We start from the raw sequence: 22721 nt of genomic DNA on the forward strand, positions 1-22721 counted from the left end.
ATGCAAAATCAGTGATGGACATTGTACAGTTTACTCATAACAGCAAACTTGTTGATATATATATACTAATGTGTACATTGCCATATTCTACTGACAATTTCTGTAACAGTAGCATCAGGAGAACGGAGTTTCTCAAAACTAAAACTCATTAAAAACTATCTCTGCTCTACACAGAGTCAGGAACGCTTGACTGGTCTTGCTATTCTTGCAATCGAACAAGATATCTTTGTCATATGATGACATTACAGATTTTGAAGCCAAAAAAGCCAGGAAGATTGCTTTTAATTAAAACCAAATCCTTGTTTCAATACCTCTTCATAGAAATTTCCAATAAAATGTTGACAAATTTAAAAAATTATATTATTTGCATCATTCTGTCAAATCAGAATTTTTTCTATAGTGCTATTTCTTTAGTGCTAGTCCATCAGCATTACAGTGGCTTAACTCCGTTATACTGGTTTTAATAACATGCATGTGGCAAGTTTTCCAATACTGTAAGCTTATGTTTGTGTTGCTCAGAGCAAGTCAGGCACAGGGGCAGCAGTTTAATAATCTTGCCTAGGGCATCTAAATCCTAAGGATGGCCCTGCTTAAAACTTGGAACTGTCCTCATCCCTACACCTATACACCAACCTCTTTTACCACATAAATGGTTCCTAAAATCTATCTCTCTCTCACTTTGGCTGTCTTGTCTATGAGAAACAAGATGAAAGAAAGTTCCTTTTTTAAAAAAAAAACAAACAAAAAACCCACAACCCTAACAACCTATACACGTGCCTTGCTGAAAAACTATATGAACTTGTTACTGTCATCCTCTTTTTCCTCTCCTTATGCCATTTTTATCTGGAGGGTATTTAATCTGTCTTGTAAGGTGCCTTGCACGGCTTTGGGTAATCAAAAATATAATTATAATAAGGAATGAGTTATAATAGGGTAATTGTACTGATTAAAGCTTATAGGCTAGATTCTGATTTCAGCTGTACTGGTGCAAATGCAAACTGACTCCCCTCAAGTCAATGCAGTTAACACTGCTGCAAAATTGATACAGGTGAGTTCATGATCAGGCCATTATCTACACTGAACTCAGCCCAGCAATTTCCTTCATTTAGATGAGCATGTACATAAATGATACACATGATGGGCTACAGAGTTCTGTTCAGGTTAATGATAGGTTAAATGCTATAGTAAAACCACAAACATTTTTACTGCATTTTCTCTTAAAAAAACATTATCTAATACATAATTAATATACACTTTTTATTATAAGACAAAACAGTGGAATATATTTTTATACTCAAATTAAAACTTAAAAATCCTTCAAGGGAAGCAATCACTAAATATAAACATTTCCAACAAAAATATAAGATCTCTTATAGTTAAGTAATTCATTCAAAAATATTTTAAGAATCAAATCTCACAATAAAAACAATTATTTCCTTTATTGACATTCTAGAGTGTTCTTGACATAATGAAAATAAGCATTAACTATGGGGTTCTGATACTTTACGAAAAACAAGTTTTACGTCCATTTTTCTTTACAAAGTTAACTTTGTATGAATACAAAGTAAGCAGGCTCACCAGAAAAGACTTATTTCATGCTTATTACAACCAAGCAGATTTTGTCAGAGCCAGGTTTAAAAATAGGCAGCCCATGTGCATATGCAAAAATGTACAAGTATGAGTTCATTTAAAAAACTTTACCTTACTGAGGAGTAAAGCTAGACAAACCACTTCAGTCAAACTAGTATTTCACAGGAGGATGGTTTAAAGGCAATCTGCAAATGATTGCTATAACCGATAGAGTTTGTGTGAATGTGTGCCAGCTATCCTAATAACCAAGCTAAAAAGGTATATTTAGTTTAAAACTTGGGATTAAAATGGTTTTAAACTAGTGTTCTGAACACCATTATTAGTCTGTTTTTTGGTGGTTTCCAAAACATTGTTATAATAAGGGGAAATGATCATCATTAGCAAATAAGACACATTAAGAATACCTCCCCAAAATAAATAAAATACACAACCTTATAAGTTATGCAGATATACAAATACTTGTGAAGAACTGAAGTCCATTTTCCTCTTGTCAGGAACTCTTCAAAGTTAGTAAAGCAACTTTCTTATGCATCTAAACTAAAGTGCACTTCACAGCACTGGCTTACTTTATAGAAGTAGAAAGAGCAACATTTCATTCTCAAAATTGCAAAAGATTAGTTTGTGTTTCCTAGTTACACACAGTCAAGTTTTACACATCCCTTTGAGCAAGTCCTAAAATCACCTCCTGCTGAAGAGGCTTGGAATTCAGTAAGGGAGCCACACTGTGCGGTGATGCTGTGCTGAGGAGAAGCTATAGAACTTGACCATATTAGTCTATTGGACCTACACCTTTGATAGCTGAAGTCACTTTCTGGCTCACAATACGGCAGGAAAAGAGGTGTCAAATAAGTTAAATAGAAATTGTGCAATAAAATAGCATCTGTGCATAGATTAGCTGTCTTTTATAGGTTTCATGGTCAACACTATGACCTAGAGGCCTTACAACATAGGCAATAGGCCATCAAGACATATAGTTTTAAAGAAGTTAACACATTTGTGAGGCAAATACTAAGTAGCTGTAGAAAATAAGGGCTAGACAAATCACTTAATGCAATGATTTGATGCTTGATCACTCAATACAGTAAAGATAGATTATAGTATTCCCTTTGCTTAATACAGTCAGCACTATAGTGCATTAGAAATAGTTTAAAACTCCATGTGTAGCTTTTATATAGAAAAAAATCAAGACTCAGAAGAATTGGACTTTAACATCAAGAAACAGGAACTAACAAAGGAAAAAAGAAAAAGCTTGGAGACTAGATATCAGACAACTGCTACAGAAGTATGCTTTTTATAAGTTTCAAAATATCTGTACTGGGCTCAATGCTCACAAATGAAGTTCTCATTTAAACAAATTAAGTTTTAGTATAGAACTGTTAATGGGAGAAGGCTGTGTTTTCTTTAGGACATCTGCTAATTGATAGCCTTCAAAGTTGAATGTTATATATGCATTTATCTTGACAATATATTAAGCATTTCAATCTTTGAAATACTCATATTCTTCTAGTAATGTCTTTATTAAGATACTTATAAAGTGCCTGTCAGTTAAAGTGTTTACTACCCCATATCATGAAGGAAAATTGCACTTTATCAATATATATTGCACATATTGCAATTCTTCGCATGAAGAAGGAAGTCTTTCAATTGATAAAACCACAATAAGGAGACTGAGGAAATTCATATACTGTCAGAGATATGGGCAATGAATTGCCCTGGTTTCTATTTGTGGCGTTGAATGGAAAATTGTTGTATGTAATCAATAACTAACATCCCAGTGACTTATCTATTTCTCCAAGCACACAGCGTTGTTGCCAACATTTATCTCACTTCATAAATGTTTTTTTCCCCCAAGGAAAAAAGCAAAGATAGTTCCGATTGATGTAGATGGATGTAGTTTGCATTTAAAAATTTTAATGGCAAATAGCTCCCTGTGCATTTCCTGGACTGAACAAAGGATTGTCCTCCTCATATGCCAAGGTTGGGCTCTCCATGTTCTCCAATAAAGTATGATGAGCATCATATCCATGCAGAGGCAATGAGGATTCTTTTATAGCTGCAGATGTCAATTGCTTCAGGGTGATATTAGTACTTTTAAAAGCATGCAAAAGGAAAATGCCTATGATTATGGTGAGGAATCCACTGAGGCTGCCAATGATATCACCCAGGTCCATGCTATTCCATTCTTTAAACAGGATGATGGAACATGTAACAACTGTAGTAGTGAAACACACATAATAAATAGGTGTCACTAGAGATGTATTAAACATGTCCAATGCTTTGTTAAGATAGTTGATCTGAGTGCTGACTGAGAGCACTAAAGTCCCCACCAAAATATAAACCAGCGGATGTTGGTAAACAGGCTTCTGCTCCAGTATTTCTTTAATGGCAATGCCAAGGCCCTTGACAGATGAGACAGAGAAGGCACCAATCACTGAACAAATTGATATGTAGACCAGTATATTCGTCTGACCTTTCCTTGGAGCCACAACAAAAATCAGCGCCAGGGAGACCACAGTTATAACCACAGCAAATGCAACAAACACTGTTTGGGAAGGAGAAAAAGAAGTTACACACAATGAATGAGGTACAGTTTCACATCAGATTCAGTCAGGTACAAAAATTTAGATAGCTTTTCTAACTGCAATATAAACATTGGCACAAATTCACATGGCACAATTCCACTGCAATCAATAGAGTTGCACCCACTTACTCAAACAGTGAAATTAGCCCAGTATTTAGGGATAAGAATCTAACCTGCTTTATGCTTACATTAAGGCAGTAAGTATGAAGTTATTCATTTACTTGCCCATTTAAAAGACAACTAATGAACTATATCAGGTTTACACACACACACACACACACACACACACACACACACACACACACACACACACACACACACACACACACACACACACACACACACACACACACACACACACACACACAATAAAAACGATACTGGTGCTCTCTCTCATCTCCCATGGGTGGTTCCATTGCATTAGCCTAACCAAGGGATGCTCACTTCACTGAAGCAAATTCATAGCTTTTGGTTGGCCTTGATAGTCTCACGTTTTCAACTTCTCACTCTGGGCAATCCTTTTTTCCACACTATAATCTGTCAAGCCCTCCTACTCTTTTTCACAGCAGTGCTTGAATATAACAGGGTTCTGATAGCTACTTCTTGTGCTTATTATATAGTATTTATTATTCCAAAATACCTCCACTCAGTCTAGATGCTAGTCCTAGTACCACAAATTTTGGAGAGTTAGAATAATAGAATATCAAGGTTCAAAGGGACCTCAGGAGGTCATCTAGTCCAACCCCCTGCTCAAAGCAGGACCAATCCCCAACTAAATCATCCCAGCCAGGGCTTTTTCAAGCCTGACTTTAAAAACCTCTAAGGAAGGAGATTCCACCACCTCCCTAGGTAACCCATTCCAGTGCTTCACCATCCTCCTAGTGAAAAAGTTTTTCCTAGTATCCAACCTAAACCTCCTCCACTGCAACTTGAGACCATTGCTCCTTGTTCTGTCATCAGGTACCACTGAGAACAATCTAGATCCATTCTCTTTGGAACCCCCTTTCAGGTATTTGAAAGCAGCTGTTAAATTCCCCCTCATTCTTCTCTTCGGCAGACTAAATAATCCCAGTTCCCTCAGCTTCTCCTCATAAGTCATGTGCTCCAGCCCCCTAATCATTTTTGTTGCCCTCTGTTGGACTCTTTCCAATTTTTCCACATCCTTCTTGTAGTGTGGGGCCCAAAACTGGACATACTATTCCAGATGAGGCCTCACCAGTGCCAAATAGAGGGGAATGATCATGTCCCTTGGTAGCAGCAGCCAGGAGCCCTGGGCCCTTTTAAATCAACTGGGCAGGCCGCAGGGCTCCTAGGCGCACACAACTGCTCCAGGCCCCATACTTCGGGGGGTCCCGCGGCCAGTGCAGTCAGTTCCGGAAGTACTGGCATCCTGGAAGTGACAAATCGTGCTCAAGTCAAGAGAACTGTATAATCTCTAACACAGGATACTAAAACAACAGGCACATGAAATTACAAGTCTGGTAGCAAAGATTTTTAATAGACCTATAAAATCAGGGGTAATACCATATGATTCGAGAACAGCAAATGTCGTATCTTTATTTAAGAAAAGGAAAAAAGTGATCCAGGCAACTACAGACCTGAGTAGTATGCCAAGCTTCAGAACAAATTTTGAAGAAAAGAAAAATAAAATACGGAGGTAAAGGAAAAAAAAATCGAATAAAATGCAACATTGGTTTACCAAAGGTAGATTGTGCCAGACTTAACTGATTTTTTAGACAAGGGAAATGGGTTAGATCTACTCTATCAAGACTTCAACAAAGCATTTGACATGGCACCACACAGCAAATTATTAATTAAGGTAGAGAAGATGCAGATTAGTTCAATAATTGTAAGGTGTGTAAGAAACTGGCTAAAGGGAAAATCACAACAGATTGTGCTAAAAAGAGAACTACTGGGTTGGAGGGAAGTTACTAATGCAGTTTCTCAAGGATCAGTCTTGGGACTGATTTTATTAATATTTTCATTAAATGACCTTGGCACAAAAGGTAGAAGTGTGCTAATGAAATTTGCTGTTGACACAAAGTTGGGAGGCATCATCGAGATAGAGGAGGATTGGAATACTATACAGGAGGAACTGGATGATCTTGGGACTGAAGTAATAGAAATGGGCTGAAATGTAACAGCACAAAGTGCAAAGTCATGCACTTAGGGACTAAAAGGATTACTCACCCTGTGCAGTAACTTAGTTCTTCAAGATGGGTCCCCCTGTGGGTGCTCCACTTCAGTCGCACATGTACCACACAGGCCTTTGATTAGAGATTTTCCATTAGCAATATCAGTTTGGCCTCTGCATACACTGCTGATATCCTTGCGTCTGACACCAAGGCTAATACAGGCTGTACAGACGCACTGCCCTTTACCACCACTGAATCTCAGAAGGAAACTGAAGCAGAGGGCAAGGAGGATGAAAGTGGAGCACCCATAGGGACACATATCTCGAAGAACTACAATTACTGCACAAGGTGAATAACCTCTCTCTTTTCATTGAGTGGCATCCCAATGGGTGTTTCACTTCAGGTGATCCCCAAGCAGTAACCCCATAAGGAGGAGAGTGCTTCAGAATTGAGTCCAGAATGGAGGAAAGAAATGCATTGTCACATCAGATCTAGAGGCATCGGACCAAGGCATAGTGCCTGGAAAAGATATGCACCGAGGACCATGTACCAGCTCTGCAGATTTCAGATACTGAGACACTTTTCAGTAGAGTCATAGACCTGGTAGAGTGAGATGACACACCAGAACAAGGTGGAATGCTGGCAACACTGTAAACAAGCAGTAATCAAATACCCAGAAACTCATTTCATTAGTCTTTGAATAGAAATATCAGGATCTTTAGAGCTGTCCGCAAAAGAAATGAACAGTATAGGAGATTTTTAAATGATTTAGTCCTATCTAGATAGCAGCCTAATGCCCTGCTGACCTCTAGAGTATGGAAAGCAGTCTCCAGATTGGAATTATGTGGTTTTGGAAAGAAACTCGTAGGTAAATGATCTGATTCAGATGAAGCTCAGAAGACACTTGAAGAAGGAACCTGAGATGTTGTCATAAAGAAACTTTGTCCCTGTAGAATATTGTTAAAGAGGGATCTGACCTTTAGGCCCCCAATTTCTCTGACTCTGCAGGCTGATGTGATAGCCACTAAGAAGGCTGTTGTCACAGACAAAATCAGTAAGGAGCAAGCTGCCATCAGCTCAAAAGCAGATTTCATGAGATTTTTAAGAACCAAATTAAGGTTTCAAACTGGGGCAGAAAGTTTCACTTGTGGGAACAGATTTCCCAGACCTTTCATGAACCTTACAGTTGTAGTGTGAACAAAGCATTACTGAATTGTGGTATGAAAAACTGTTAAGGTGGCCAAATGAATATTAAGAGAACTGACAGTCCTGTTTTCTTTAGTTGCAGCAGGTAATCCAGGACAAGTGAAAGAGAGGCAGATTCAGGAACAGCTTTCTGGAGTTTGCATCAGTGAAGAAATCATCATTTTTGAAAGTAAATATTACTGGTAGAATCTTTCCCACTTTTTAGAAATATCTGCTATATTTCTGCAGAACAGACTGACTAAGTCCACAAACAATCAAAGAGCCATGCCTTGAGGTAGAGAATGCTCAGATTGGGATGCAGCAGTTGATTGGTGTCTTGGGAGAGGACCTGAGGAGTGACTGGAAGATTTATCACTAGACAATGAGCTAGGTTGAACAGGTAAGGAAATCATGCCTCCCTCAACCATGTTGGGGCTAGTAGGATAACTGTGGCCTTTTCCTCTCGGAGTTTGTTCACTTTTCAGAGAATCAGAGGCATCAGGGGAAACACATAAAACAGATTCTTCACACAAGTGAAGAGGAAGGGATCCCACAAGGAACAGAAACCTGACCCCTTCCCCACCTCAGACAGTTGCGATGGCATTGTGTGTGTGTAGCTGTGGCAAAGGGGTCCACTTCTGGAAATCCACAAGCTTGAAATATGCCAGCAAGAATCTGGGAGTCCAACTTCCATTTGTAATCTGGGAAAAAATACTGAGAGTGTCAGCTCTGACATTTTACCTACCCAGAAGATACATTGCCAAAATTCTTATGCAATGTTTTATACACCAGTTATATAACCTTATTGCATTGATGCAAAGGAAGGGGATCTTGCTCCTCCTTGCCAATATATATAAAACTGGCAGGCCATATTGTCGGTCATGACTCTGACAGACCAGTGTCTGCGGAGAGGCAGAAAATGAAGGCAGGCACTTCTGACTGCTCTGAGCTCCAACAGGTTGATGTGGAGTGTGGTTTCCTGGGGTAATCATCTGCCCTCTACCATTAGGGTGTCAAGATGTGCTCCCCATCCTAACAGAGATGGATCTGTAGTTATGGTTACCATTGGCATCACTTGGAGGAAGAGAACTCCCATCCCTACATTGTGATGAACTTTCCACTAGAGAGTGTTTCGCCTGTTGGGACACTGACACCTCTCTGTTGAGGCTGTGACTGTTTGGCAAGTAAACTGATCTGAGCCATTCCTGGAAACAGTGAAGGTGTCATCTAGCATGTTCTATTACAAATGTGCAAGCCACCATATGACCTAGAAGTTGAAGACAGTTTCTGACAGAACTCTGGGGGCTCCCTTGAATAGTTCTGACAAGGTTGATAGTGTCATGAATCTGTCCATAGGAAGAAAGGCTCTGGATGCCAAGAAACCCAGGGATGACCCTATAAGTTGTATGTTCTGTATGGGAATCAGTGTGGATTTTCCCACATTCAGCTGAAGACTCAAGTCTAAGAACAAAGAAAGTGCTTTCTGTTGGGTAGTCAACACCTCCTGCTACGACCAACCCTTAGCCAGCCAGTCACTGAGGTACAGGAACAACTTTAGATAATGTTTTCAACCCTCAACCATGAGGCTGAGAAGCGAAAACATTATCTAAAGTTGTTCCTGTACCTCAGTGACTGGCCAGGCTACAATTACCTGATGACTAGGGCCCTACCCACAATGCATTTTGATCAATTTCACACAGTCATAAGATTTTTAAAAACATCATAAATTTAATGATTTCAGATATTTAAATCTGAAATTTCAGTGTTGTAACTGTAGGGGTCCTGACCCAAAAGGGGGTAGTGGAGGTGTCCCAAGGTTATGGATGGGGGTTCATGGTATTGCCACCCTTACTTCTGCACTGCTGCTGGCGGTGGCGCTGCCTTCAGAGCTGGGTGGCCGGAGAGTGGTAGCTTCTGGCTGGGACCCCAGCTTGCAAGGCAGCACCCCCACCAATAGCCACGCAGAAGTAAGGATTGCATGATATAGTATTGCTATCCTTACGTCTGTGCTGCTGCCTGCAGAGCTGGGCCCTTGGCCAGCAGCCATCACTCTCCGGCCACCCAGCTCTGAAGGCAGTGCAGAAGTAAGGGTAGCAATACCATGACCCCCTTAAAATAACCCTGCAACTTGCCATAGCCCCCTTTGGGTTGGGCCCCCCAGGTCTCCCCTATGAAATCTGTATAGTATAGGGTAATAGTACACAAGAGATAAGATTTCACTTTGGAGACCAAATTTCACAGTCTGTGACATACTTTTCAAGCCTATGCATTTGGTAGGGCCCTAGTGATGACACAGGTAGGCAGCCACTACTGACAAAACCTTTGAAAACGCTCTTGGAGATGAGAAGAGACCAAACAGGAGTATCTGGTACCAAAAATGATCCTGGGCTATGATAAAATGAAGAAAGCTTCTGTGGGATGTGTGTATCGCTATGTGGAAATATGTGTCTTGAAGGTCAAGGGCTGAAAACTAATCCCCTGAATTTAGGGAAGGAATCATAGCTGTTAGTGTCACCATCCTGAACTTTTGAGACTTCAGAGATTTGTTCAGGGAGTCTTAAATCTAAGATTAGTCTTCACCCTCCTTTTTTTTTTTTTGTGTGTGTGTTTTGGCAAAAGGAAGTACGTCAAGCAGAAGCCCCTTCCCTTGTGCTGAGTGGGGACCAGCTCTATTGCTCCTAGGAAATAGACAAAAAAATAAGTGTATCTTAGTAAGAACTTATGAGAGGGGTCCCTGAAGAGGGATGGGGAGAGAGATTAGAAGGAGGGATGGGGGTAAAATGGATGGTGTAGCACACATCAGTCTGAGGTGGTATGTTCCTGTGCTTGTCAGAAATGGGAAAATTGGTCCCCAAATGTGGAGAAGAGAGCAAATGTTGCAGCTGACGGGCTAAAGAGAGTGGAAGGTCTGAATCCTCAAGTATCCTGTCAAAACTGGTGCTTTGAAGATGAAGCCTGCTGCGAACTTGTGTCGGGTGGGCTGGAGAATATTTTTCTCCGGAATCTGTGTCTTTCTTGAAGGCTCAGTCTCTGAAAAGCAGAGAATTACATTGGCTCAAAGATCCCACCCATTTGCGATCTACTGACTTTTCTTTTGTTCCTAGGAATGTAAAGGGCTAATGAACGTAAAGTGGACCTGGAGTCTTTAAGGGTATGCAATGACTCACCAATATTCTCTGTGAACAACATCAGTCCATCAAACGGGAGATTTTCTACCATACTCTAGACCTCTCTGGAGAAGCTAGGCAACTGGATGCTGGATGCCTTGTGCATTACCAACTGCTATAGTAATAGAACAGGCTGCAGTGTCTGTGGTGCCCAAACCACCTAAAGAGTTGCTCTGGCCAGTAACTGCCCCTCAGCAATGTAAGCCTGATATTGCTCCCTTTGGCCTGAAGGAAGGTGTTGAATAAGAGAACCACATTTTGCATTATTTGTAAAGTTATATTTGGTCATCAGCACATGATAATTCACAATGTGAAATTGTAGGTTTGCTGATGAGTAAGATTCCAGGTGCTTCTGGTCACTGTTATACCGGGTGGATTTATATCAATGTTGTTTGCCCAATTCATTCACCACATCAACTACCAGATAGCTGGATGGAGGATGAGCAAATAGGAACTCAGAGTCCTTGATGGGAACATAATACTTTTTATTGACTCTTACATATAGGTGTTATTGTGCCTGACGTATGCCAAATGGTTTTTGCAGGTTCCACAAGAGCCTCATTGTCAGGAAGGGCAACTCTGGATGATAACGCAGAGTGAAGAATATCCAACAGTTTGTGTTGAGATTCTTTGACTTTGTCAAGAGATATATGTAAGCCATCGGCCACCTGTTTAATGAAGACTTGGACCTGCTGAAAATCAGCTCTACGTGGAGAAAGCATTACTGCCTCATTTGGTGATGAGGATGAGATGGTAGTCTGAAGAGTAGCTTCTCTGTCTGCCCTAGCCTCCTGATCTTCAAATGTTTCCTCCTGTAGCGGGGAAGGAGAAGCTTGAGTCTCCTTATCATCCTGATGGGAGAGGGTTGGGGCCCTGGAGAACTGTTGGTGATAAGCTACCCAGAGATCCCAGTATGGCCATTGAGGGCCATAGGAGGAGGAGGTGGCATTCCACCAAGAGTGACAAGTTCCCTGGAGACCCTCCCTGTCTCTTCGAGAAGGGGGGTTCCTATGTGTGTATGTGGGAGAACCCTGGACAGAGACTGAAGATACTGAAGGAAGGTCTCCATCATCATCATCCTTTTCTTTCTCTAACAGGGGAGCTCCAACCAAAAAGGGAGGTGAATTAGATGATACCAGGGATGCATAAGAGTTTGGAGACTGAGTAGTTCTCAAGCAACAGTCCATCTGGTTCAGCAGTAACCAATAAGTTTTTCAGGTACCTGAGGTATTGTGGTACCAAGCAGAGTTGTGGCACCGAGTGAGGTTGTGATATTGACAGACCGGTATGTGTGTCCCTGGAGGATGGTTTTGAGTGCTTCACAGATGCTGCTAATATAGATGAAAGCTTAGTCTTACATGACCAAACAGCCTAACAGGGATACCAGGAGAGGGGTTAAGCCTGACAGTACCAGTCTTCTGTGTTTGCTCTGACCATCTGAATGTACTGGGGCCTTCTCAGACCCATGCTTTCCCTTAGAAGATCTGTGGAATTTTCCCACCTTGCCAGTGCCAAAGGAGCCCTTCACCTGTATGGTACCAAGCCTCGAGGTCAAAGTCTCTGAGCTTGGAGAGTGAGGTCTTTTTGAGATGGATTTCTTAAGAGTCAAATTAGAGCTCCTCTTTTTGGGATCTTGAGAAGAGGTCTCTGAGGCTTTTCTCTTTTTAGGAGAGTGCTGTGCTGAAGTTGAAGGGGCATTACAGACCTCCAGAGACTGGTGCACACATGGGTTCTCCTAACCTGTCTCTGAAGCAGGGTGAAGGACGTGATCCATCATTAACTGCTGCAGCTTAATTTCCCAGGTTCTTTTGTGCCCTGGATTTGAGGGCTAAACAGAAGTTGCACTTCTGTGCAACATGCGACTTCCCCAGACAGTGAATGCACAGTGTCCCATCACTGACCAGGATGAACTCTCTACAGGTGAGGCACGGTTTAAACCCTGCCGAACTAGGCGTGCCCCTCAAAGGGAGTATTTCCCCAAAGGAAATAAACAAACTATAACTAACAAGCTAACTAAACTAAAATAAGCTAGGCCCAAAAGTCAGCAAGCAGCCAGGGCATGCACAATGCAGATACACTAAGATCCGTTTCAGGCCAAGGCAGTTGAGAAGAAACTGAGAGCAGTTCACCTTTGCAGCCTGATATAGCCTTGGTGCAGGGCACAAAGATAACAGCAGCATATACACAAGCCAAATGGACACTGCTAATGAAAATCTCCAATTAAAGGTGAGTGGGGTGCATATGCACCTGAAGTGGAACACACTTGGGACACTACTTGAAGAAAAACAAAAGTTCCTGCTATAAGCTACTGTGACCCTAAGAACCCCTCAATGCCAACTGTTTGTGTAACTGAACCTCCTAACGTGCCTGAGAAACTCACAACACCTAGCACACAGCTTTCATAGTATTTATCCATGAATAATGTCACATGAGGTCTCTAAAAAAAACAACTTATCATGCTGATTCTCATGATTGTCATGAGACGTATGTATGGATGATATTTAGGGAGTTGTGTGTCGTACTGCAAATATGTTTTAAAGTTTTTCACCAATCAAAGAGAAAAACAGGTTTCTTGCAGATCGTGTAAGATGTGTCTCTCTATTGAAATGTAAATTAAGTGTTGTAAGCCAACATAACACAACCCACTTACATACAAAGTAAACAGGGAGACAAGACACCAGAGCTTGAACCAAAGGGGGTTTCCCTGTCTCTGGATGCAGATAATTAACTTTGGAAAGTATAAGGGGAAGGCAAAAAGACACCCTTAGGTGTTAAACAGAGATTGTGTTTACATTTGTGAAAAACGGGACCTCAGCCAGGCTTGGCTGAAATACTGCAAAAGATATTTGGGGTGAGAAACTTCCTTAAAAGAGAATTTAAGTTTAGTCTCTAGAAAGTGTGTCATGATTTTGTTTTATATGTATCCTTTCACTTTCCATTATCTATATACTATCTCTGATGATAAACTTATGATTGTTTTCACTATAAATATAACTCAGTGCTGTGATGTTATACAAGAAGCTGATCCTAAATCGAATCATCCAAGCTGTTGTGAACACTATCCTTTCGGGGACAGCTGACCTGGAAATTCTGTGAGTGTTCAGTGGATGAGGGACTAAATACTACAAGGGAATGCTTCAAAGGGGCTTGGATACTGGGCTACTGCAAGGAAAAGCAAGGGCTGACATTGCCTGAGAAGACTGTTTGGTGGCTAACAGGCTGGCAGTGTCAGGGAGATGACACCCAGTTAAGCACCAGTAAGTCTCTCTCACTGGAGGCAAGGGGGTAACAAGGTGACATAGTTCTGGGGATGCTCAGGACTATCACAACTAGGGGCTCATCAACTGGAAATGACAGAAGAGGACAGAGACATAGGTGTACTACTCAATCACAGGATGATTATGAGCCATCAATGTGATATGGTTGTGAAAAAGGCAAAAATGATCTAAGATGTGTCAGTCAGGATATTTCCAATAGAGACAGGGAATTTTAATGCCATTGTAAAAGCACTGATAAGACTTCATCTCGAATACTGTGTACAATTCTGATCATCCATGTCTGGAAAGATGAATTCAAAACTAGAACAGGTGCCAAGAAGGGCTACTACAATGATCAAGAGAATGGAAAGTCTATCTTATGGGAGGCGGAAGACTAAATGAATTTGGATTCCAGCAAAACTAAGGCTGAAGGAGGATATGATTGATCTCTATACATACATCATGGGGTAAACGCTAGAGAGGAAATTAGAAGGTTTCTAGATATCAGAGGAGAGACTCTCTGGACCAGCCTTTCATTAGGACTGTGGTGGCAAAACAACCTAACCAGTTTTAAAAATGGACCTTATGCTAACAGGAGGTCGGGTACCTGATGCAGGAGGTAGTGGAGATGCCTCTGCCAGCTTTTCCTGACAGACAGTTTCCTTGGACCAGGGGTACCAGGTTGCTCTGTGTATGGAGAATCTAGCTTATGAGAATGTTAAGGTTTTTTTAAAAAAGAAAAGAAATACCCTAGATAAATTGAAAAGTTTCTCCTGGACTCTTACTAATGTGGAATCACAAACAAAGACAGAGAGAAACACAGACCACTTAATATGCATATCTGTTCTGAAAAGTGACTCTAGAAATATGGAGTTGTGGGGTTCCAGGATTATTGCCTCAATAGATTTCCACACCATTTTATTTTCAATTTACAAAAAAATACCCCAAATTTTTCCTTATCTCAGTCTCATTTTCAGATGTGCTTAGCACCCAACTACTCCACTGAAATCAATGGAAACTGCTGGGCAGTTAGTTATTTTGAAAATCAAGCCAGGTGCCTAGCTTCTGGCATCCATTTTTAAAAATCTGGGCCTAAATATTTGTTTCTATTATAAAAGTGAGCAGATATGAGTGAATTTTACCTAATTCATTTTCAGAGTAGATCTGCACTCTGCATAGGTCAATCATGGCCAAAATTGTGTCTATGTAAAAAATATTGATGAAGTATAGGATGAGGGGGATATGGGGCTACCAGGAGCATCCAGCGCTCTACAGAGGAATAAGAACCACGCTTGCTGCGACATCTGTGAGGCAGTCCCCTAGGGACTTCTCAACGGAACAACATTAAGGAATACAAAGGAGGCAGCTTAGTTGTTAAAAGAGAAGCTGCTCAGCAGTTATGGGGCATGCTGAAGCAGCACTAGAACAATCCACTGGTAATGGCAGGAGCGGGGACGCATGAACAAACAGCACCACTCTCAAATCCTGCATTACTGATTGACAGGACAGATGCCAATACCACACGCCCTTCCCTAGATTCTCTCTCATGGTCTCTCACCAGAAAGGAGTAGATGAGAAAGGGAAAGACAAATATTCATCCTCATCCCCACCTCCCAAAAATGACTCAGCTGCCTGGGACTGGGCACAGGAAAGCTAGTGAAGGGGATAGGGAGAGTGAAGAGCCTCTGGAGACTGAGCACTAGACCCTTAAAAAGTCCTTCCAACTCTCCCAATTTTTTTTAAGAAAGCATATATAAATATTAGCTATTCTGTTTAAATAGGTAATGTGAGGATAATAATTATAGTAGTAACTCCCCTGCTGCCAGCATAGCACTAATAGAACAGAACTCTGGCTGCTGTCATAACTGGCTCACACAAAGAATAAGAAATTAAGTACAGCATACAAACCACGGGCAGTCCTCGGACTTACGACACAATTGGAACTGCAATCCACTCCATTGCAGGACTGAGCATCGTAAAGTCGAAACCAATTGTCATAAGTCAAATCGGGGTGTCAATTCAGAAACGTTGTAAGTGCTGTTCGTAAGTTGAATGTCGTAAAGTCAAGGACTGCCTGTATTATCATGGTCTTCATGTGATAACAGACACAGCATTTAGAGTCAACTATGCTTTCTTGTAAATACTGATTTTTCTTTGTTTATTTTTTAAATACTAGTGTAAAGATGCTTCAAGTAAGTCTTGCTTGCTTACATTCACAGTCTGATTTTTGCCTTCAAGGTATGCTACAGTAAAGTAAAGCACCAAAGTGATATCAAATTCTACTTCATCTTCAGATGGAAGTGAATGGGGTGATGGTGGTGGTAACATATAACACAGTAAAACCCTCCAATTATTCACTTATGGACAGGTCTAGTACTAGCTGACATATCTATGAAAGTAAGAGACACTGAGAGGCATTTTTTCACTTATGACAGATGATTTTAGTTACAGACCTGGATCTTTCAATTTTATTTCCATTTCATCTAAAGAAGTGACCTCCTCTTCTTCGGGGGCATGAATAACCATCACAGTTGATCCCAAAATGCTCAATATGCAGCCCAACTTCCCATGAACATTCAGCTTTTCATTTAAAAAATAGGAAGACAATATTGCACTGCGAATTAAAAAAAAAAAGCAATAGGTTCAGCTGCACAAATCACTTTATAATATAGTAATAATGTTCTTATGTACAGTGATACTAATTCAAAAAAAGAGTTTTCAATTGGGGATAAGGAAACCAGCTGAGAGTAAATAAAACCCAGTCAAATCATCAACCTTATTCCAAAACTTTTTTTAATTCTAAAAAGGTCAGATAAATCTTGCCATGTTTTCTATGGCTTTTTTTTTTTTAGGGTTGGAAGGGACCTCAAGAGATCATCTAGTCCAACCCCCTGCTCAAAGCAGGACAATCCCCAAATGGCCTCCTCAAGGATTGAACTCACAACTCTGGGTTTAGCAGGCCAGTGCTCAAACCACTGAGCTATCCCTCCCCCCAACAGACCTTGACTCTTCCCTCCACATCCTTCCCCATAAACTACAAGGTCAGGCAGAGCTCTAGTTTTTCCAGTCATTCTTCCTTTTGGTTACCTATGAATGACCAGAGACAAGCCCTACTGAAACACAAGCCCCAGAACAAAAGACTTAAAGACTCAATGGCCCGCAGATTTAGAAAGCTGGAGCTAGTGTGGCAAGGAAAACATAGGATTCTAGAGTAGGAGACAGGATGTAGTCCTGTTGGACCGCAACCATTTGGAATTAGAACTAGGTCATTTTTACATGTAATCCAAGCAAGACTGGTGCCCCAGTCAACTGCCAACATTTTAAAATTTAGCTTTGTTTCAGCACAATATCATTATGCTACTTTAGCATTTAACAAATCACACATACAAAATACCAGTGCTTACAAACAGATAAGCACTTCAACTTTCTCATGTGAGATTAAGGATTTATATGCAGTCAGATAACACGGTGATGGAGTGCAGTATTCAAATGTAGATACATCTAGAAATCATTTTATCTGCTTCTGAAACTGTGCATGCACAATAACATTTACAATAAATTTGGACAGAAAAGGATATGATCCAGTTGAAATGGCAAGGGGACATTTTAGGTAAATGGAATGTAATTAACTTAATTGGAATCTGCCCAGGTCAGAGTCAAGCATCTCTCCTCTTACATAAAGAGGCATGGGATCATTTAATGTTCATTTGATTACCAGTGACCAGGATCTCTTCTTCCACCACCACAGTGCCTTCCCAACACAATGCTGGGAACTAGTACAATACTGATTTGGCAGGAAAACCATCACCTACTTAATCACTTCTTCTATCACTTAAATATTCCCTGGAGTCTCCCATCCAAGTACTGACAGCCTGATGCTTCTAAGCTTGTCAGATCCAACATGATCATGGGCCAAAATGGTATGGTTGCAGACTACAATATATTAATTATACAATTTTGAAACATCATAACTAGATGAAGTGATACAATATTAGACAATTTCAAAATGTGTATTATGTCAACACAACAGCTTGTTTTAAGTACACACTAATGCAAACAAGCAAATCAAGAAGCGTAGGGCTATACAGAAACTGGAAGTTAAGAAAACGGATAATAATAATTGCTAGATTTTAAGGCCACAGGGAACAATTTGATCATCTAGGCTGATCTCCAATATATCACAGGCCATTAAATTTCACCCATTTATGCTTATCCTGATTCAAGTAACTTGGCTTTGAATAAAGCATATCTTCCAGAAAGGCATCCAGTCTGGATATGAAGACATCAGGAAATGCAGAATCCACTACTACCCTTGGTAGCTACCTTCTTCTAATGATTAATCACCCTCACTGATAATAATTTGTGACTTATTTCTAATTTGAATTTGTTTGGCTTTAACTTTGAGTCACTGGCTTTTGTTATGCATTTCTTTGATCAATTAAAGAGCCCTTTAGTACACGCTATTTTCTCCCTGTAATCAAGTCTCATAGACTTTAAGACCAAAAAGGACCATCATGATAATCTAGTCTGATGTCCTGCACATTGCAGGCCACAGAACTTCACCTACCCACTCCTGTAATAAGCCCATAACCTCTGGCTGAATTATTCAAGTCCTCAAATCTTGATTTAGGACTGAAATTACAGACAATCCAACATTTATTCTAGTTCAAACCAGCAAGTGACCCGTGCCCCACAGTGCAAAGGAAGGCAAAAAAGCCCTATGATCAATGTCAATCTGACTTGGGGGAAAATTCCTTCCCAACCCCAAATATGGTGATCCTGAGCATGTGGGTGAGATCAGACACGTGGGAAAGAATTCTCTGTAATAACTCAGAGCCTTCTCCGGCCATTGGAGATAGTCCTAATAGCTGTCACGGATGAGCCATATGACATTGTAGGCAACCTCATCATAACACCTCCTCCATAAACTTATCAAGTTCAGTCTGGAAACAGTTTTGTTTTGTTTTGTTTTGCCTTCACTACTGCCCTTGGAAGGCTGTTTCAGAACTTCATTTCTCTCATGGTAACCTTTGTCTAATTTCAAGTCTAAACTAACTGACGGCCAGCTTATATCCATTTCTTCTTGTGCCAACGTTGGCCCTCAACTGAAATAGCCCTTCTCCCTCCTGGATGTTCATCCCACTGATGTATTTGTTTAGCCTTTGTTTTGTTAGGCTAAATAAGCCAAGCTCATTAAGTCTCCTTTTGTAAAGGAGACTTTCATAAGAATGGCCACACTGGGTCAGACCAAAGGTCCATCTAGCCCAGGATCCTGTCTTCTGACAGTGGCCAATGCCAATTCAGAGGGAATGAACAGAACAGGTAATCATCAAGTAATCCACCCCTTGTCGCCCATTCCCAGCTTCTGGAAAATTGAGGCTAGGGACACCATCCCTGCCCATCCCAGTTAATAGCCATTGATGGACATATCCTCCAGGAATTTATCTAGTTTTTTTTTTAACCCTGTTATATTCTTGGCCTTCACAACATCCTCTGGCAAAGAGTTCCACAGGTTGACTATGCGTTGTGTGAAGAAGTACTCTGTTTCTCTGATCTTCTAAGAAGCCCTTCTCTGCACCTGTTCCAGTTTGAATTAATCTTTTTTAAACAGGGGAAACCAGAATTGCACACAGTATTCCAGATGAGGTCTCACCAGTGCCTTGTATAATGGTAATAACATGTTCCTATCTCTACTGGAAATAGTTTGCTTAACAAAGCCTAAAACTGTATTAGCCTTTTTCAAGGCCACATCATATTTGTGGCTCACAGTCATCCTGTGATCGACTAATACATCTAGGTCTTTCTTCTTCTCTATTGCTTCCAACTGATATATCCCGTTTATAGCAACAATTCTTGTTGTTAGTCCATAAGTGCACAACCTTGAACTTTGCACTAATTAAACTTCATCCCACTTCTAATTCTCCAGTTTTCAAGGTTGTCAAAATCTTCTTGTATGATATTCCAGTTCTCCTCCATACTGGCATCATCTCCCAACTTCATGTCATCTCACATTCCCACTTTCTGTGTCAAGGTCATTCATGAAAACGTTAAATAATATTTGGCCCAAACACTGATCCTTGAGGAATTCCACTAGTAGCTTCCCTCCAGCCTGAAAGTTCACTTTTCAGCATGACTTGTTATAGTCTCTCCTTTAACCAGCTCCTTATCCAACTTCTGATTCTCAGTATTAATCCCCAACTTCTACAATTTCACCAATAATTTTCCACGTGGAACTGTATTAAATGTTTTACTGAAATGCAGGTAGATTAGATCTTCTGCATTTCCTTTGACTAAAAAACGTGTTATCTTCTCAAAGAAAGATCAGGTTGATCTGGCACAATCTATCTTTTGTAAAACCACGTTGTATTTTATCCCAATTACTGTTTACCTCTATGTCTTTAATTACTCTTTCAAAATCTGTTCTGAGATCTTGCATACAACTAAGGTCATATGGGCCTGTAGTTTTCCAGAGCTTTTTTCCCCCTATAGCTCTGTTCTCATTAACCATCCTGCCATTGCCCCCAGCTCCTCATCACCCTTATTTAAAAAATGAAGCAAAGTATTCATTTAGGTGTTGGTCAGACCTAGATTATCTTTAATATCCACCATGTCCTCAGTGTTTAACAGTCCCACTTCTTCTTTCCTTCTCTCTTTTTCACCTCTCAAGTTTCTTTGAATAAGCTAAAAAGTTTGAGCTCTAAGCCTCTCATTGTAACACATTTTCTCCAGCCCTCAGCTTATTTTTGTGGCTCTTTTTAGCACCTTCTAATTTTTTCATCTCTTTTAAATCATGGACGTACGAACTGTATGCAGTATTCCAGTACCTTAATAAAAAATAACCCCACCATGAAAAGGAAAAGGTTTTAGAAATACATTTAAGTGACAGATCTTATATTTCATTTTTTAAATAAATGTATTTTTTGTTTGGACAAATAAAATAGGGAGAAACATATTTAAAGCATTTCAGTTATTAAATAGTTATTAAACATTTGCAGTGGAGAAACCAAAACCTAACAGCGTTCCCACCAATATGTACTAGCATTATTAACAGCACTAGTGTGCAGTGATTTGGAAATACACCTCTTCCTCGATATAACGCTGTCCTCAGGAGCCAAAAAATCTTGCCACATTATAGGTGAAACTGCGTTATATCGAACTTGATTTGATCCGCCGGAGCGCACACCCCCGCTCCCCCGGAGCGCTGCTTTACTGCGTTCTATCCAAATTTGTGCTATATCAGGTGGCGTTATACCAGGGTAGAGGTGTCCTGTTTATCAGATGCTGGAAAGCCAATAAGTAAGCACAAATCTATTTTGTTTTTTTTTCAAAAAAAGTTGTTATTCTCTCTCCCCAACTCAAAGTAAATTCAGTTAAACAAAGGGATCATTTCTATCAGAAGACAAAGGGAAAAGGCAAGGGTTCTGAGGAGAACCATGAGATTGATTACAGGGGGCCTTATAGTGACAGACTCAGAGAGCTCAATCTAGTTTAACAAAGAGAAGAATCAGGGTGACATGATCCTCTATAAATATGTATCTGGGAACAAATATTTAACAACAGTCTCTTCAATCTAGCAAAGAAAGGTATAGATAGCACAATCCCATAGCTGGAAGTTGAAGCGAGACAAATTCAGACTGGAAATAAGGTGTAAATTTTTTACATTAAGAGTAATTAACCGTTGGAACAATTTACCAAGAGTCATGGTGGACTCTTCATCACTGTCAATTTTAAAATCAAGACTGGATGTTTCTCTAAAAGATAAGCTCTAGAAAATATATGGGAGGAGTGCTATGGCTTATGTTATAGAGGAAGTCAGACTAGTCAGAGGTTCTCAAACTGTGGCCTGTGGACCACCAGTGGTCCACAAGCTCTATTCAGGTGGTCTGTGGATAGCTCCCTCTAAGGTGCATGCCTGGGTGGCCACACATGAGAGAATGAAGGGCCACCTAATTAGTCGAGTCACGACTGCACGGCTCCACTAATTAGGGGCCTGGACCCTGGAAAAGACACCCATATAAGGAGAGGTGGTGGCCTTGACAAGAAGGGAGGGTAGGTGGGAGGGGCAATGGGGTGAGAAGAGGGGGTGGGATGGGAATTTGGGACGTGCAGGGCTGCGGCAGCCAGAGAAAGAGGCGACTTTCCCCATCTCCAGGGCTGTGACTGCCCGGGAGAGATCCCCCCCTCCTTCCTAGCCCCAGCTCAGGGGCTGCTGCGGCAGGGAAGATAAGGCGCATCCATCGCATTAGAAAGGTAAGACTACTGATATTAAAATATGAGTTGTGTGCTTTTTTATTTGTAGAATAAAAACACCCAGTAATAATTATAAAGTTTTTTTAATATAGCGCTTTTATCCAAGGCACTTTTCAATAGTTAGCTAATGGTACAAACAACATCTGGAAAGATTATTAAGTGGTCCGCCAAGCCCCTCAGCAATTTTCAAGTAGCCTGCAACATTTTTTTTGAGATCCACTGGACTAGATGATCCCAATGGTCCCTTCTGGCCTTGTAATTTACGAGTCAAATTTTGACCTGGGTTTGCCATACAGAGTTTTCTTTTAAAACTACTCCCTGTGCAATAAAAACAGTATTTTCTCATATAGTAAGACATTCACTTCTCAGTGGCTGCTTTTGACTCATACTAACCTTATAAGAACACTCAGTGCACCCAATGGGGTAACCAAGGTTGCAGGTGCAAAGGCATAGGCAGCAAAGTTGGCAGCCTCCCCTATTCCCACTAGAAAAGAAACAATATTAGTACAGAAAAAAAGATCTGTTAGAAGTGTTAAGGTGATGGGCAGAAGATAAG

General features: G+C 40.6%; 1 protein-coding gene across 1 annotated transcript in view; it reads right to left on the reverse strand.

Annotated features, from left to right (window-relative positions):
* Positions 1 to 1377: 1377 nt before the first annotated feature.
* NIPAL1 (NIPA like domain containing 1) overlaps positions 1378 to 22721 on the reverse strand; it is a 43036-nt gene continuing 21692 nt past the window's right edge. The window contains exons 4-6 of the mRNA XM_050947854.1: positions 22559 to 22649; positions 16369 to 16529; positions 1378 to 4132 (exon numbers count right to left, since the gene is read on the reverse strand). Coding sequence (XP_050803811.1) covers positions 3501 to 4132; positions 16369 to 16529; positions 22559 to 22649 — 884 coding nt within the window. The 3' untranslated portion in view covers positions 1378 to 3500. The remainder of the gene's footprint in view (positions 4133 to 16368; positions 16530 to 22558; positions 22650 to 22721) is intronic.

Source organism: Gopherus flavomarginatus, chromosome 3 (assembly GCF_025201925.1).
Source record: "Gopherus flavomarginatus isolate rGopFla2 chromosome 3, rGopFla2.mat.asm, whole genome shotgun sequence".
NCBI lineage: Eukaryota > Metazoa > Chordata > Testudines > Testudinidae > Gopherus > Gopherus flavomarginatus.